Here is an 18,098-nt window from a genome sequence, read left to right on the forward strand (position 1 = left end):
AATTATTAAAATTTTTGAGGAAAGACTATGTTTTATACTTTTATGTTCCTAATAGGACCATATTATGCTTGTGCATAGTAAAAATTCAGAAATATTTATTGATTTATTTTAGCTTAGAAGTAAGAAGATGTGTGCTACTACTTATGTCTAGGCAGTGTAATCGGTTTCTTCCTTTCTTTTAGGCAGTTTAATTTTTATAGAAATTGAAACTATCATAGAAAAAAGCTAAAATTTTCCTGGTTACATTGGAGAAAAAGTATATATAGAATCAGTAGAAATTTGTATTGCAGTATACTTGACTTATTTGAGAAAGGAAACAAAAGACTTTACATTTCTTTCTCCGTATTTTTCTTTTATTTCAGTTATCTTTAGTTATTTGAGACAACTGATTATAGATTCTGTTTTTCAGACCTGCTTTCAAATATCGTCATGTATGCACCCTTAGTTCTTCAAAGTTGTTCTTCTAAAGTCACAGAAGCTTTTGACTATTTGTCCTTTCTGCCCCTTCAGACTGTACAAAGGCTGCTTAAGGCAGTGCAGGTAAGTCTTCAGATTCCCAAGTAACTTGCTAAAACTGAGGTTTAACTGTCTAGTGGAAGTCTGATGCATTTCTGTATAAATATATATGTCTAAGAAATTCTATTCCACTTTAGTCTGAAACATAAAATTTGCATTAAAAGGGCAAGAGCATTGAGCAAGACTGTTTTCCAGGTTTATTTCCTATCCATAACACTATTCTCTCAACTCATTTTCAAGTTAATGAAATAATTAAAACTCTCTTAGAACATTATTGACTACAATAGATTTACAAAGGCATTCGCAACCAGTTTCATTTTAGTGTTTCAGAGTATACTATTGTCCTTGTTAACTGTAATAAACATTAAAACGTATATAAAACAGAAGTAAGCTTCCTTATAGAAGCCATATGGTATCAGTATTGGGTAGAAATGACCTAAGGCTAATAAGCAAACTTGTTCTGTTTTTACCCACTGATTCTTTTTCAGCCCCTTCTCAAAGTCAGCATGTCAATGAGAGACTGCTTGATACTTGTCCTTCGGAAAGCTATGTTTGCCAAGTATGTAGCATCTTTTTCTATCATAGGAAGACGTTGTCTTCTAATGTTGGAGCTAAAGTTATCTCTGCCATCTCCTAGTACCACCTGTTCACAGTGATCATGAGAATTCCTAGCCCCGCAGAGCAATTTCATCAAATAAGGCATTTTGCTAAGTGCTTTATGTGCTTTTTTCATTTAGTCTTCAGAGCAACCCTATGAAGTAAGAATTATTGCAATTCCCATTTTACAGATAAGAAAAGTTAGGCTTAGAGAAGATGAGTGACTTTCCAAAAGTAAAACAGTAGTTGGTGATGGAGCAAGGATTCAAAGTCAGGTCTAACATCAGAGCTTGTGATGTCAAGTACTTTGCTCTACTACATTAGAATAATCTTCAGGGTAATGTTCTAGTGTCAAATACTCTGAAACCTGAGCTGGCAGCAGTTCCAAAGGGGAAAGTACCTTAGTCAAGAAGAATATACTTAAGAATCTCATTTTAGTGAACATCTGAATTATGATCTAGAGGCTAGTAGATCAAATTAATTGTTGAGGGGAATGAGTTTTATTTGTAGCTTAGCCAGTCCCTCCTAACATCTCTTCCTTTATTTCTTAGTATATAAGCTAGAGATGATCTTGCCATCTCCTAAAAATATAAGACAGTAATATGTGAAAAGCATTTGGTACTTTGAGGATAAGATGCCCAATTAATATCACATTGGCCATATTATAATATATTCATGGGTGTCCAGAGGAACAACTAAGCCATATGCTATTATCTTTGTTCTAGAATTAAAAGTGTTTGTTACTCCTCACCCAAAGGCATAGCGAATAGACTGAGATATTACGTTGTAACGTCTTTAACATGAATTAATCATTGCGCCTCAGTGAGAAGACAAGTGTGACATTTTCTGGATGGACAGTTTACATGGCATCAAATATTACATTATCCTATGATGAAAGAGAGCATATGAAGGGAAGCACTCCTTCAAACATGGCAAAATCAGCAATTTCTTACATTTGAGTAACCAGCCAATTTTACAGTCTCTCAGCACTCTTCTTATTCCTCACATAGACTTGAGAGCAGGATAGAAGGAAGTAGAGTATCATGAGTTAAGTATTGAAAAAAGTCAGTTGAATTTCTGTACTATAAATTGCTTTGAACAGCTGATACCTTATTTTGAGTACATAAATTCACTTTGTTTTGCTCTACGCTTCATTGTTTATACATATGCCTTCTCTGTATGCAACTAGCTGGATTTTTCTGACCCAGAAGCATATTCCTGTGAAATAGTACTGTTTGTTAACTTCTCTATTTCTGAGCTAGCCAGCTTGATGCCCGAAAATCTGCAGTTGCTGGGTTTTTGCTGCTCCTGAAGAACTTTAAAGTTTTAGGCAGCCTGTCATCCTCTCAGTGCAGTCAGTCTCTTAGTGTCAGTCAGGTAAGGATTATTTATGTTAACTTGTAGTGTATGCGTATCATTCATGTGCATCGATGAAATGCACGCTGTTTTCTTTTATTCCTGTTATGGTTGTAAGAATGATCCTAGAACTAAAGAGTCTGATGATGATGATGGTGCTGCTGCTGCTGATGATGATGATATTGGCTAACACTCATTAATGGCAGATTTACTGTATGCTAAACTGTGCTATCCAGTATGGTAGCCACTGTCCTCAGTGTGGCTATTGAATGGAACATTTGATTGAAATGTGGCTAGTCCACATTGTGTTGTGCTATACATGCAAAATTCATACCAGATTTTGAAATAAAAGAATGTAAAAATCTAATAATTTTTAATATTGATTACATCTTCAGAGAGAATTTTGTATGTGTTGGGTTACAGAAAACATTAAAATTTGACTTTTTCTCTTTACTTTTTTAATGTGGCTACTAGAAAATATAAAATTACATACATGGCTTGCATTTGTGGTTCATATTATATTTCTTTCTTTCTTTCTTTTTTTTTTTTTTTTTTGAGACGGAGTCAGTCTCTGTCACCCAGGCTGGAGTGCAGTGGCGTGATCTCGGCTCACTGCAACTCACTGCAAGCTCTGCCTCCCGGGTTCACGCCATTCTCCTGCCTCAGCCTCCCGAGTAGCTGGGACTACAGGCGCCTGCTACCGTGCCTGGCTAATTTTTTGTATTTTTAGTAGAGATGGGGTTTCATTGTGTTAGTCAGGAGGTCTCGATCTCCTGACCTCGTGATCCACCCGCCTCGGCCTCCCAAAGTGCTGGGATTACAGGCGTGAACCACCACACCCGGCCCATATTATATTTCTTTTGGATAGCACAGTGCTAGATATTGTGCCAAAATGCTTTACATTTATTATCTCATGTAATCTTCACAGCAGTCCTCTGAGGCTAGATACTATTATTATCCCATTTTCTTATGTCAGTGTATTTACTTTGCACAGGAACATATATTACACCTTGTAATCTGGGAAAACAAAACTTTTTATAATAATCTGGTAATCTAGTCTTTGGGGCAATAAAATTGTCTTCATAATTTAAATGATGTACTGTAAGATTTATAAATAGGAGACATTTATATATAACAGTTTGACTAGGAATCCTCACTTTATTGCTTTGGTATAACTACATAAAGCTTTGTCTATAACATATAGCATAGATTAAATATTAGGAACACTAAGTATCATTTGTGTGTTATTATCCCCATTTTAAGACAGGGAAACTGAGGCTGAGCCAGGTTAAATAACTTGCCCAAGGTTATATAACCAAGAAAGGGTGGAAGAAGGATTTGGCCTCAGGCAGTATGAACTACATTACTGTGATGCCTGGAGTAAGGATTAGGAATTCTTGGTCTATAATTGCTGATTTTATTATGTAATTTACACAAAGGATGTCAGTTCTTTGTCATGTCCATTTCTAAACAAAAGACTGTCTTCCTCTAAACCTTTCTAGAATTTGTGGAATAGTGAGATTCTTCTAGCTATTGAAGAAGTCTTAGACCTTTTAAATAAAATTATGTATATTGTTACTACTGGATTCTAGTGGCTTGAAATAAGCAGTGTACCTTCCTAAGCAATTGATATTGTCAAGGAAACCTTAAGGAATATGAACAGTTAATTTTGTTAAAATGCTTAAAAATTCTCTTATTCCAAACCAGAATAAGAGTGACACTTACTACTGCATGGTAATGATTATACTGTGTGTCTCACCCCTGGGGTTTGGCATGTGGAGGAAGCTAAGTTTTTTTGACCAAGAACATAGGCTCATTTAGCTCCTTATTGGAAACAGCTTTGGTAAGATAGACGTGAATTGGCCTGTCTTCCTTTCAGGTTCATGTGGATGTTCACAGCCATTACAATTCTGTCGCCAATGAAACTTTTTGCCTTGAGATCATGGATAGTTTGAGGAGATGCTTAAGCCAGCAAGCTGATGTTCGACTCATGCTTTATGAGGTAAGTCCGTAGAATGGAAAGAATGTAGCAAACCCCCAACTAATAATTTTTATTTTAGTAATTTTTTTCCTGATTATAAAAGTACAGTAGCTATGCTCTTACTTGATGTAGTCAGCACCAGTAGCTAGTGATGTTTAGTCAAAAAGTTGTTTAAGGCAGGGCACAGTGGCTCACACCTGTAATCCCAACACCTTGTGAGGCCAAGGCAGGAGGATCAAGCAAGACTCTGTCTTTACAAAAAATAAGAAAATAAAAAACATTAGCTGGGTGTGGTGGCATGCGCCCGTGGTCCCAGCTACTCAGGAGGCTGAGGCAGGAGGATCCCAGCAGTGAGGCTGCAGTGAGCTATGATCACACCACTGCCCTCCAACCCAGGCAACAGTGAGACCTTGTCTCTCAAAAAAATTTTTTTAAGGTGAGAAATCATAAAACACAGTTGATAGACCTTAAATATTTTATTTTAATTTGAAATATTTAAATATACTATAAATTTGCCAGTCTTAAGACTAAGTCCTTTTTTTTGCTTTGTTAATGATTACAAGTTTACTTCCTGCCTCTCATACAAACCCATACACTTAATTTATTGCCTATAGTTTCAAATTTGTGTTTACCTAAAGTGGTATAAAAACTTTAAGCTACCTCAGATACAGTTTAGCACAAAAATCTTTTAGATAGCTTCAGTTTTTTCTCTTTTTACAATTGTGTTACCTCTAATTTATCAGAAATTGGTTTGAGAGACTGACTTTCCAAACATTGAACTTAGTTTTTTTTTTTCTTTGGGACAGAGTCTCGCTCTGTCACCCAGGCTGGAGTGCAGTGGCACAATCTCGGTTCACTGCAGCCTCCATCCTCCATCTCCTTGGTTCAAGCAGTTCTTCTGCTTCTCAACCTCCCAAGTACCTGGGATTACAGCCATGCACCACCATGCCCAGCTGATTTTTGTATTTTTAGTAGAGATGGGATTTCACCATGTTGGCCAGGCTGGTCTTGTACTCCTGGCCTCAAGTGATCCACCTGTCTCGGCATCCCAAAGTATTGGGATTACAGGCGTGAGCCACCATGCCTGGCCTAACTTAGTTTTTATAAAAGCAACTTCTTTTTCTTTTTGCACTGGGTTTTCAACAGTTTACTGAACGTCTGATTAAATCACTAGTTATTATGACAGTACAGCTAAGAGAAATACAACTACTGACTTGTGATTAGCGTATACTCACCCAGAGGATATTGTGGTAGCATATATGAAAACAACATTCATCTTTCTGTACATTTCCATCAGAGCTCTTAGATGCCTAGGTGCACTATCAACGAGCAGTAATATTTTGAGAGGAATCTTTTTTTTTCTGAGCAGTAGGTCTCAACAGTGGGCTTAAAATATTCAGCAAACCATGCTATAAACAGATGTGTTATCATGCAGGCTTTGCTTTTCCATTTATAAAGCACAGGCAGAGTAGATGTAGCATAATTCTTAAGGGCCCTAGGATTTTTGGAATAGTAAATGAGCATTGATTTCAACTTAAAGTCAGCAGCTACATTAACCCCTAACAAGACAGTCAGCCTGTCCTTTGAAGCCAGGCATTGACTTCTCCTCCCTAGCTAGGCAAGTCCCAGATAAAGTCTTCTTCCAGTATAAGGCTATTTCATCTACATTGAAAATCTGTTGTTTAATATAACCACCTCAATCAATTATGTTAGCTATATCTTCTGGATAATTTGCCTCAGCTTCTCCATCAGCATTTGCTGCTTCACCTTGCACTTTTTTTTTTTTTTTTTTTGAGTCTCACTCTGTCACAAGGCTGGAGTGCAGTGGCACAATCTCGGCTCACTGCAACCTCCGCCACCCAGGTTCAAGCGATTCTCCTGCCTCAGCCTCACAAGTAGCTGGGACTATAGGCTCACGCCACCATACCCAGCTAATTTTTGTATTTTTAGTAGAGACTGGGGTTTCACCATGTTGGCCAGGATGGTCTCAATCTCTTGACCTCGTGATCTGCCCGCCTCGGCCTCCTAAAGTGCTGGGATTACAGGCGTGAGCCACTGCGCCCAGCCCCTTGCACTTTTATGTTATGGAGATGGCTTCTTTCCTTAAACCTCATGAACCAACCTCTGCTCGCTTCAGCTTTTCTTTGGCAGCTTCCTCATCTCTTTCAGGCTTTATAGAATTGAAGAGTTTGGTCCTTGTTCTGGATTAGGCTTTGACTTAAGGGAATGTTGTGGCTGGCTTGGTCTTTTACCAGACCACTAAAACTTCACATCAGCAATAAGGCTGTTTAGCTTTCTAATCATTCATATGTTCACTGGAATAGCACTTTAAATTTCCTTTAAGAGCATTTTCTTTGCATTCACAACTTGGCTCTTTGGTGCAAGAAGCCTAGCTTTTGACTTGCCTCAGCTTGTGACATGCCTTACTAAACTGGATCATTTCTAGCTTTTGATTTAAAGTGAGAGACGTGCGACTCTTCCTTTCACTTGAATACTTATAGGTCATTGTAGGGGTTATTAATTGACCTAATTTCAATATTGTTTGGTCTCAGTGAATAGGGAGGCCTGAGGAGAGGTGGAGAGATGGGATGATGGCCCAGTCAGTGGAACCAGTCAGAACATACACAGCATTTATCAATTAAGTTCACTATCTTATATAGACACAATTTGTGACTCTTCAAACCAATTGCAATAGTAATGTCAAAGATCATTTATCATAGATCCCCATAACACATACAATAATAAAGAGAAAGTTTGAAATATTATGAGAATTACCAAAATGTGACACAGAGACATGCAGTGAGCACATGCTTTTGGAAAAATGGTACTGAGAGACTCGCTTGATGTAGGGTTGCCACAAACCTTTAATTTGTAAACGTAATATCTGCGAAGTGCAGTCAAGCAACTTACAATAAAATTAGGTACGCCCATATTCTGTATAAACCACATTGTTTAAACAGTTAAGGCACAGTGAGCCACTCTTCTTTAGGGTGAGCTTTGTGTCAGTGTAAGTAACTGTTTACCAGCTAAATTCTCAGCCACCAGCTGGCAAAGGTGCACTAAGGATAGGCAGTCTTAGACTTCATGTGTTAACTCTTGTGCAGTCCTTGATATGCCCCTTCCCCCCCCCAAAAAATCTTCACCCTTATTTAGCTCTAAAGTAAAAAAAATTAACATGAAGTGGATCATAGACTTAAACCTATTAGAATATTGCTGTTCATTTATTAATCAGTCTTAGTATATCATTGGTATATAAAAATACCTTATGTAGTGATAAAACTTGTCATATTTGTTGCAAGTGTATGCCAGATTGCCATTTGCTTTTTTTTTAATATGATCCTTTTAGACTTAAATAATAATTTTTGGTTACTAAATCTATTGATTTTCTTCCTCTGAGATGTCTTCTATTACTTTTTTTTTTTTTTTAAGAGACAGAGTCTTCCTCTGTTATCCAGGCTGGAGTGCACTGGTGCAGTCTAACTCTGCAGCCTCCAGCTCCTAGGCTCAAATAATCCTCTTGCCTCAGCCCCATCCCCAAACGATTGGGACCACAGGCACAAGCCACTGCACCCAGCTAATTTTTCTGTTTTTTTTTAACCTTTTGTAGAGACAGGGTCTCACTTTGTTGCCCAGGATGGTCTCAAATGCCCTGGCTTCAAGCAATCCTCCTGCCTCAGTCTTCCAAAGTGCTGGGATTAAAAGCATGAGCTACCGTGCCCGGCCCATCTTTATTATTTTATCTGTAGAAAGTCCAAATCCTTCCAATGAATATTCACTAACATTTTCTTTGAGGTTTTTTTTTTTATGCATTTGTTTTTGACGTTTAGCTACTTAATTCATCCTGAATTTGTATGATAATATATATGAGGAGCTTTTCCCCCAAGCTAACCATTTGTTCAGACATCATTGCCTCCTTTATGTGTACTATGTATCTCTGTATGCCATTTTAAAATTTTGCCTGTAGATTTTTGTGCCAAGACAAAGTGTCTTTTTATTATTATTACACATTCGTAAAATATTTTAATTGCTGTTAGGATTAATTTTCCTTTGTTCCGTTCCTTTCCCCTTTCCCCTTTTTCCGTTTTCCTTTCCTTTCCGATGGAGTCTCACTCTGTTGCCCAGACTGGAATGCAGTGGTGCGGTCTCGGGTCTCAGCTCACCACAACCTCCCCATCCCTAGTTTAAGCGATTCTCCTGCCTCAACCTCCCAAGTAGCTGGGATCACAGGCGTGCATCACCATGCCTGGCTAATTTTTATATTTTTAGTAGAGATGGGGTTTCACCATGTTGACCAGGCTGGTCTCGACCTCCTGACCTCAGGTGATCCCTCCTGCCTTGGCCTTCCAAAGTGCTGGGATTACAGGCATGAGCCACCGTGTCTGGCCTGTTTCTTTTCTTTAAACAAAAAAAATTTTTTGATCAATTCTCATTTGCTTTTACTCACAGATGAACTGTATAACCTCTTTTCCAGGTTCCAGAAAGAAAGTTCTCCCCAGGATTTTTTTTTTTTTTTTTTTTTTGAGACAGAGTTTTGCTCTACTGCCCAGGCTGGAGTGCACTGGTGTGATCTCAGCTCACTGCAACCTTCATACCTCAGCCTCCCGAGTAGCTGTGATTACAGGCATGTGCCACCACACCTGGCTAATTTTTGTATTTTTTAGTAGAGACAGGGTTTTGCTGTGTTGGCCAGGCTGGTCTCGAACTCTTGGCCTCAAGTGATCTGCCTGTCTCAGCCTCCCACAGTGCTGGGATTACAGGTGTGAGTTACTGCACCTGGCTTCCCCAGGATTTTACTCTGAGCAGTTCTTAACTAAGACTAGGACATTTTGGGTGGGAAAAAAATATGGTCATTTATATTAGGGCATTTAGGACCGTCAAATATGGTCTCAATAGGAAAAAACTGAGAAGAGGATAAAGAAAGTGTTATTTTTAAGTTATGATTGTCCAGATCACTAGTATCTCTGTTAAAGTGCTTATTTCTTCTCTTTGATTCCTCTTAGGGGTTTTATGATGTTCTTCGAAGGAACTCTCAGCTGGCTAATTCAGTCATGCAAACTCTGCTCTCACAGGTAAAATACATTTTTATGGATATATGGAAAACAGACCATCAAGGATCGAGAGACAGTTGATGGTTTTTAGACCTTTCAAAATATAAAATAATTCCCAACTAGTACATTGGTACTTTGTGAACATGCTGTGGGTATGTTATGCTGTTCTGGGTTGTCTTATCTCGGTCACCACTTACCTGTCTGCCATAATACCATCATCTAGCAGTTATCCTTGTGAATTAACAGTCTGTATCCTAAGTCAGAAGGACATTTTGAAGAACCATTTATATAAGGACCATTGCAGCTGTATCCATTATGTTATATTTCTGAAAGAAAAAAGAAATCCAAAACAAATATAGCAAAATATTATTTCTTAAATCTGGGTAATGGATACATGGATGTCTTTTACATTCCTTTCTGCACTTTTCAGTTAACAAATTTTTAAATTAGAAGATTAAATTCTTCTAATCTTCAAGACTAGAAGAATTCATATAGAGACTCTCTACCAGGAGGGTTCCTTTAGACCCCTAGTCTATCATTTTGTTTGCTGTCTCTCAATGCCATTGCTTTGTGATAGTTATGAAGTTTCATTTAAAATTAAGGTCTCAGATGTGTGAAATTATTGGAAGTTCCCATACTGTCCATCAAAAGCTTTTCATCTGGCCTTAGGCTTGATCCTATATAAAATTTATATTCTGTCAGCTATATTGTATCTTTCAAACTGTAATCAACACATCTACATTCACACGTTTAACAAAAATAGAAAATTATGTTTGAAGGCATAGAATAGCGCTTTCTGACTCAGGTTAATATGCAGGACAGTAAAATTCTGCAGACTCCAAAAGTTAAAAGGAGAAAAATAATAACTCATATTTTTTTTGGCTGTCTTATATGCCAAATACTGTTTGAAGTACTTTACATGTATTGTCATGTTTAATCCTTATACAATGATTATTAATAATATCCTCATTTTTAAGATGAGGAATCAAGGTACAGATACTTTTATAAAAACCAGTAATAAGTAGTGGTACTGGGATCTTGGACTCAGCCAGTCTGACTCTGGATCCTGTATTTTTAACCTCCAAGTTAACTGAAAATGTTGATTGCATGTACAAGTTTAGGAATAGAAGGAATTGGAATAGGAAAGATGATCCTAATCTGTACAATATCCAAAGCAAGAGCACAGGATGTGGGTGAGCCAAAGAAATAAAAACTTGGCTGCATTGTTCTTTGAACAGTTGAGAAATGTGTGTTAGAAGGCATTAGACATTAAAGATACCTTTCACCTGACAAGTTAAAAAAGTAAAAAGCATTTATGAGCCAAGATGTCTTTTTTTTCTTACTATACACAGTTAAAACAGTTCTATGAGCCAAAACCTGATCTGCTGCCTCCTCTGAAATTAGAAGCTTGTATTCTGACCCAAGGAGATAAGATCTCTCTACAAGAACCACTGGTGAGACTTTTATTCTTCCTTCAACCATTATTTTTAGTATTAAGGATAGGGTTGAACTTTGCAAAGAGATACCTTTCCCTGTGAAACTCTCTTCCTGGTTCTTCCAATGAATGTTTACTTTTAAGTCTTCCCTGCTTATCATTTCTGAACCATTATCATTTTGGATCTATTGGTAAGTTATCTCCATGTTAGCCTTTTACTAAATCAAGGCTTCCATCACTTCCCCCAGAGAATATTTTATCTCATTTATGAATCTTTGATTACATTCACTAAATAAATGTACTTTAGAATGGGGAGAGGGATGATGTCACCTACGAACAGATGAACCTAGGGGACCTGCTTCATTAGTCTAGAGGAAGTATATGATTTAGGCTGAACTAGGATTGGCACTGTTGAACCTTCAGAGGAGCTAGGCCTGGTTGACTTTCTGTTCTTATCTAGCCTCAGAAGGACAGCGAAGAGGATAAAAATGGAAACTCCCACCCCAAGTGACTTATAACTCATGGCAGAAGAAAGGAGGAAGTCTTTCAGTTGTCATATCTTGCCTTCATTTTTGTGCCTTCTGTGACATGAGATGTCCTCAGCCTAGATCTAAGATGCTGTGTTGGTCTCCTAAAGATTCCCTCAACATAAACCTCTATCTTTAGAATAGCCTCTGGGACTCAAATGAACTAGAGAAGATTTAACTTCACCACCTAGCTCCAGGGTTATTTATCAGACCAGAGATAGCACATCTAATGTTGCATTTTGAGGTGTCAGCCACTTAGGCCAATTTTCGGGGGGAAGCATTAGAAAAGGATGCTGCTGTTCAATTAATTTTCCCAGTTTTGTTAATTTAGATGGACTTAATTTGTAACGCCAATGAATCATTTTCTTTAGCCTTATAGATAAGAGTTATTTGCTGGTTATGAACAACTTTATAAGTTATCCAACAACACTCAAGAGTATTTAATTTACTTATTTTCTCCTACAGGATTATCTGCTGTGTTGTATTCAGCATTGTTTGGCCTGGTATAAGAATACAGTCATACCCTTACAGCAGGGCGAGGAGGAAGAGGAGGAGGAAGAGGCATTCTACGAAGACCTAGATGATATATTGGAGTCCATTACTAATAGAATGATTAAGAGTGAGCTGGAAGACTTTGAACTGGTAATTGCTAAGTCCTCAGCTGTATTGAATGATGGAGTTCTTTAGTAGCTTATTAATTTTTATCTTGTGTCTTTTAGGATAAATCAGCAGATTTTTCTCAGAGCACCAGTATTGGCATAAAAAATAATATCTGTGCTTTTCTTGTGATGGGAGTTTGTGAGGTTTTAATAGAATACAATTTCTCCATAAGTAGTTTCAGGTAAGGTATTGCTATAACTCCATTTGTAATTTGATGAATTCTCCATTTTATTTACATATTTTTACTGTAGCAATATTCTAGGCAGTAAACAGACCACAGACGATGACACTGTCTCTTAAATGAGCACCTAGTCTAAGACTAAACTGTGTTCTTTCCACTAGAGAGCGCTGAAGTATATGCTTACCAGGCCTATAAAATGAAAGCCTTCCAGCAGGGTTTCACTTACTCAGAATTTCCCAGACCCTGAATTCAAGAACCCCTAATTTTAACATGGAAATTTTGATTGGTGGTAGTATTGGACTTTAATACTCTGCAGGGACTGGTATAAATAAGGGAGGGGAGGCCAGGTGCGGTGGCTTACGCCTGTAATCCCAGAACTTTGGGAGGCCAAGCTGGGTGTATCACTTGAGGTCAGGAGTTCAAGACCAGCCTGGCCAACATGGTGAAACCCCATCTCTACTAATAATGTAAAAATTAGCCAGGTGTTAGTGGCTGGGACCTGTAGTCCTAGCTACTCGGGAGGCTGAGGCAGGGGAATCACTTGAGCCTGGGAGGCGGAGGTTGCCGTGAGCCAAGGTCACACCAGGGGAAACAAAACCCAGATAGATTGCTGTGACCTGGGAGTATTATATTAATGAAGTTCTATTCATTTATAATGATACGTCTAAAATATGACATTTAAAGAAACATTGTGATTTCTTTATTATCATATGTAAAAGTAAACCACAATATTCTGATGTTTGTCCTTAGCGGTCTCTTTTTTGTTTTTTACAGTAAGAATAGGTTTGAGGACATTCTGAGCTTATTTATGTGTTACAAAAAACTCTCTGACATTCTTAATGAAAAAGCTGGTAAAGCCAAAACTAAAACGGCCAACAAGACAAATGATAGTCTTTTGTCCATGAAATTTGTGTCCAGTCTTCTCACTGCTCTTTTCAGGTAAGGTTCTGCTAGAGTGCTTAAAGACAGCCACTCCCTGAGGATCGTATACCTACCTAGGCTCACTTGTTTCACTTCGTTTGGATTGTTTACAGTAAGAAATAAGTCAGGAGGTTTTATTTTTCTTGAAATAAAAGCTGGACAATCCTAGGTAGGTACTTTAAGTAGGTACCTTGAATTATTAAAGGACAAATGAGAAACAGTGGGCCAATAAATGAAAAGATAGGGATGAATTCCAGCAGGGTGTTTTAAGAAAATCTATATAAGTAGCTTGTACAAGATAACAGATTTAAAAAGGTAGGGGGTGCCAGGCATGGTGCCTCACTCCTGTAATCCCAGTACTTTGGTAGACGGAGGTGGGTGGATCACCTGAGGTCAAAAGTTCAAGATCAGCCATGACCGATATGGTGCAACCTCATCTCTACTAAAAATACAAAATTAGCCGGGCATGGTGGTGCGCACCTGTAGTCCCGGCTACTTGGGAGGCCGAGGCAGGAGACTCACTTGAACCCAGGAGGCAGAGGTTGCAGTGAGCTGAGATCATGCCATTGCACTCCAGCCTGGGCAACAAGAACAAAATTCTGCCTAAATAAATAAATAAATAAAAAGGTAGGGGGGTGACTGAATTAAAAATACAAAGGGACAAAAAAAAAACTAAAAGACTAAGACTGACATTTAAATTTTATCAAAGTAAAGGATTTGGGGAGGGAGAGAAAATGAGGAACCACTAAGAATAACGATTATAAAAGGGCAGCCATAGCAGTGACTATAGCTTGGGCTGCCTAGAGAGTCTGCCAGTCGGAACTTACTGGCAAGCTCTGTTGGGTGCTGCTTTTCTGAACAATTTCTAGAAAGCCTAATTCCATATACCAATAGCAGTAAGGGAATCTTCCTTTTTCTTTCTCTCTCTCTGTCTCTCTCTAGGGATAGTATCCAAAGCCACCAAGAAAGCCTTTCTGTTCTCAGGTCCAGCAATGAGTTTATGCGCTATGCAGTGAATGTAGCTCTGCAGAAAGTACAGCAGCTAAAGGAAACAGGGCATGTGAGTGGCCCTGATGGCCAAAACCCAGACAAGATCTTTCAGAACCTCTGTGACATAACTCGGTAAGCCACTCCCACCCCTTAGAAACTTATTCCACTTGGCTGTGGTGTCTCCAAGAGAATAAACTGGGAACAGAGGATGAAGGTAATTTGAGGTTGGACATATTTTAGGAGTGAAAGAATATAAAAAATTAGCCAGGTGTCGTGGCAGGCACCTGTAATCCCAGCTACTCAGGAAGCTGAGGCAAGAGAATCACTTGAACCGGGAGGTGGAGGTCGCAGTGAGCTGAGTTCATACCACTGCACTCTAGCCTGGGTGACAGGGCAAGACTCTCAAAAGAAAAAAAAAAGCCAGACACGGCAGCTCATGCCTGTAATCCCAGCACTTTGGGAGGCCGAGCCGGGTGGATTACCTGAGGTTGGGAGTTCGAGACCAGTCTGACCAACATGGAGAAACCCTATCTCTACTAAAAATACAAAAATTAGCCTGGCATGGTGGCACATGCCTGTCATACCAGCTACTCGGGAGGCTGAGGCAGGAGAATTGCTCGGACCTGGGAGGCGGAGGTTGCAGTGAGCCTAGATTGTGCCATTGCACTCTAGCCTGGGCAACAAGAGCGAAACTCCATCTCAAAAGAGTGAAAAAAAGTGCAGTCATTGACATAGGGTCTTTTTTCTAGTCTTGCCTTCCCCTGGCGCCCCCCCCTTTTGTTTTTTGTTGTTGTTGTTGTTGTTGTTTTGGCTTTTTTTTGGCTTTTTTTGAGAGAGTCTCGCTCTATTGCCCAGGGTGGAATGCCGTGGTGCAATCTCGGCTCACTACAACCCCTTCCTCCCAGGTTCAGGCAGTCCTTCCACTGCAGCTTTCTGAGTAGCTGGGACTACAGGTGCACACCACCATGCCCAACTACTTTTTAATTTTTAATTTTAGTTTATTTTATTTACTACTTTTTTTGGAGACAGGGTCTTGCTCTGTCACCCAGGCTAGAGTGCAGTGGCGTGATCTTGGCTTACTGCAACTCGGCCTCCCTGGTTCCAGTGATCCTCCTGCCTCAGTCTCCCAAGTAGCTGGGATTACAGGGCACCACCATGCCCTGCTAATTTTTGTATTTTTAGTAGAGACAGGGTTTCACCATGTTGGCCAGGCTGGTCTCGAACTCCTGACCTCAGGTGATCCACCACCCTGGCCTCCCAAAGTGCTGGGTTTACAGGCGTGAGCCACTGCACCCGGCCCTTATTTTTTTTTTTAATTTTCTGTAGAGATAGGATTTCACCATATTGCCCAGGCTGGTCTTGAACTCCTGGGCTCAAGCGATATGCCCATCTCAGCCTCCCAAAGTGCTGGGATTACAGGCCTGAGCCACTGTGGCTTTTGTTTTTTCCGTTTTTTTTTTTTTTTTTTTCCATTTAACCCTGAGTGGACACAGCACATGTTTCAGAGAGCACGGGGTTAGGGGTAAGGTCATAGATCAAAGGATCCCAAGGCAGAAGAATTTTTCTTAGTACATAACAAAATGAAAAGTCTCCCATGTCTACTTCTTTCTACACAGACACGGCAACCATCCGATTTCTCAATCTTTTCCCCACCTTTCCCCCCTTTCTATTCCACAAAACCGCCATTGTCATCGTGGCCCGTTCTCAATGAGCTGTTGGGTACACCTCCCAGACGGGGTGGTGGCTGGGCAGAGGGGCTCCTCACTTCCCAGTAGGGGCGGCCAGGCAGAGGCGCCCCTCACCTCCCGGACGGGGCGCCTGGCCAGGCGGGGGGCTGACCCCCCCACCTCCCTCCTGGACGGGACGGCTGGCCGGGCAGAGGGGCTCCTCACTTCCCAGTAGGGGCGGCCGGGCAGAGGCGCCCCTCACCTCCCGGACGGGGTGGCTGGCCGGGCGGGGGGCTGACCCCCCCCCCACCTCCCTCCCGGACGGGGTGGCTGGCCGGGCGGGGGGCTGACACCCCCACCTCCCTCCCGGACGGGGCGGCTGGCCTGGCGGGGGGCTGACCCCCCCACCTCCCTCCCGGATGGGGCGGCTGGCCTGGCGGGGGCTGACCCCCACCTCCCTCCCGGACGGGGTGGCTGCCGGGCGGCGGGGCTCCTCACAGATGGGGCGGCCGGGCAGAGGCGCTCCTCACATCCCAGATAGGGCGGCGGGGCAGAGGCGCTCCCCACATCTCAGACGATGGGCGGCCGGGCAGAGACGCTCCTCACTTCCTAGATGGGATGGCGGCCGGGAAGAGGCGCTCCTCACCTCCTAGATGGGATGGCGGCCGGGCAGAGACGCTCCTCACTTTCCAGACTGGGCAGCCAGGCAGAGGGGCTCCTCACATCCCAGACGATGGGCGGCCAGGCAGAGACGCTCCTCACTTCCCAGATGGGGTGGCGGCCGGGCAGAGGCTGCAGTCTCGGCACTTTGGGAGGCCAAGGCAGGCGGCTGGGAGGTGGAGGTTGTAGCGAGCCGAGATCACGCCACTGCCCTCCAGCCTGGGCACCATTGAGCACTGAGTGAATGAGACTCCGTCTGCAATCCCGGCACCTCGGGAGGCCGAGGCTGGCGGATCACTCGCGGTTAGGAGCTGGAGACCAACCCGGCCAACACAGCGAAACCCCGTCTCCATCAAAAAAATACGAAAACCAGTCAGGCATGGCGGCAATCGCAGGCACTTGGCAGGCTGAGGCAGGAGAATCAGGCAGGGAGGTTGCAGTGAGCCGAGATGGCAGCAGTACAGTCCAGCTTCGGCTCGGCATCAGAGGGAGACCGTGGAAAGAGAGGGAGAGGGAGACCGTGGGGAGGGGGAGGGGGCTCGTTTTTTTTTTTGTTTTTGTTTTTGTTTTATTTAAAGAGATGGGGTTTGCAGAGTTGCCCAGGCTGGCCTTGAGCTCTTCGGTTCCCAGGACTTCTAGTCTTGCTTTGATATGGATTGTTAGTCACATATAAAATGTTATGCTATTATTGGGGGAAAAAAAGAGGGATATTACATAATGGTTAAGTGATTCAAAATACTTAAAGCAAAAACTGATGGAACTGAAGGAAAAATAGACAAATCCTTAATTAATGTAATCAGCCCTCTCTCCATAGTCAAAACACAGAAAACAAAACAAAAAAAAACCAGTAGATAGAAAATCTACTGAAAGGAGGTAGAGAAAGTGAACAACACTGTCACCCAGCTTGATTTAATTGACACTTATAAGAACACTCCACAGCACCTTCAAAATACACACTTCTTTTTATGTGCACATGGTGTATTCACCAAGATGAGCCATATTTTGGGCCATAAAACTCAGCAAATTAAAAAAGTAGAAATTCTCTGACCAAACAGAATTAAAGAAGAAAGCAGCAACAGAAAGATATCTAGATAATCCCCATATATTAGAAATTAAATGCATTTTTAAATAGCCCATAGTCAAAAAGTCGTAAGGGAAATTAGAAAACATCTTGAATAGAATGGAAACAAACAGCATGTCAAAAGATATGATCCAGCCAAAGCACTATTGAGGAAATTAAAGCAATTAGTGATTTAAAAATCTCAAATCTCCCATATAAACTTCCACATTAAGAAAATAGAAAAAGAAGAGCAAATTATAATGAAAGTAATCAGAAGGAAGGAAGCAGAGAAAAGCACAACTATGAAGAAGCAGAAAATTAAAATAGAAAACATTAAAAGAAAGCTGGTTCTTTGAGAAGATCAATAAATTTAATGAACTTTAGCCAGACTAATCAGGAAAAGAGAAGACACATTACAAATAGCAGAATTGAGGAAGAAGGGACATCACTACTGATCTTACAGATGCTAAAAAATAGATAATAGAATATTAACGATTTT

At 40.8% G+C, this 18,098-nt stretch overlaps 1 protein-coding gene across 19 annotated transcripts in view; it reads left to right on the forward strand.

The window, feature by feature from the left end:
• FANCI (FA complementation group I) overlaps positions 1 to 18,098 on the forward strand; it is a 73,382-nt gene that overhangs the window by 36,846 nt on the left and 18,438 nt on the right. For 10 of the 19 annotated variants that reach the window (XM_008973876.4, XM_008973877.5, XM_008973879.4 and 7 more), the window contains 10 exons: positions 410 to 540; positions 1,005 to 1,075; positions 2,376 to 2,490; positions 4,349 to 4,471; positions 9,451 to 9,519; positions 10,851 to 10,952; positions 11,926 to 12,102; positions 12,180 to 12,301; positions 13,076 to 13,240; positions 14,165 to 14,344. In XM_008973876.4, coding sequence (XP_008972124.2) covers positions 410 to 540; positions 1,005 to 1,075; positions 2,376 to 2,490; positions 4,349 to 4,471; positions 9,451 to 9,519; positions 10,851 to 10,952; positions 11,926 to 12,102; positions 12,180 to 12,301; positions 13,076 to 13,240; positions 14,165 to 14,344 — 1,255 coding nt within the window. The remainder of the gene's footprint in view (positions 1 to 409; positions 541 to 1,004; positions 1,076 to 2,375; positions 2,491 to 4,348; positions 4,472 to 9,450; positions 9,520 to 10,850; positions 10,953 to 11,925; positions 12,103 to 12,179; positions 12,302 to 13,075; positions 13,241 to 14,164; positions 14,345 to 18,098) is intronic. The other 9 variants (XM_008973878.4, XM_055098953.2, XM_055098956.2 and 6 more) reach the window with 3 other exon arrangements.

This window comes from Pan paniscus, chromosome 16 (assembly GCF_029289425.2).
Source record: "Pan paniscus chromosome 16, NHGRI_mPanPan1-v2.0_pri, whole genome shotgun sequence".
Lineage (NCBI taxonomy): Eukaryota > Metazoa > Chordata > Mammalia > Primates > Hominidae > Pan > Pan paniscus.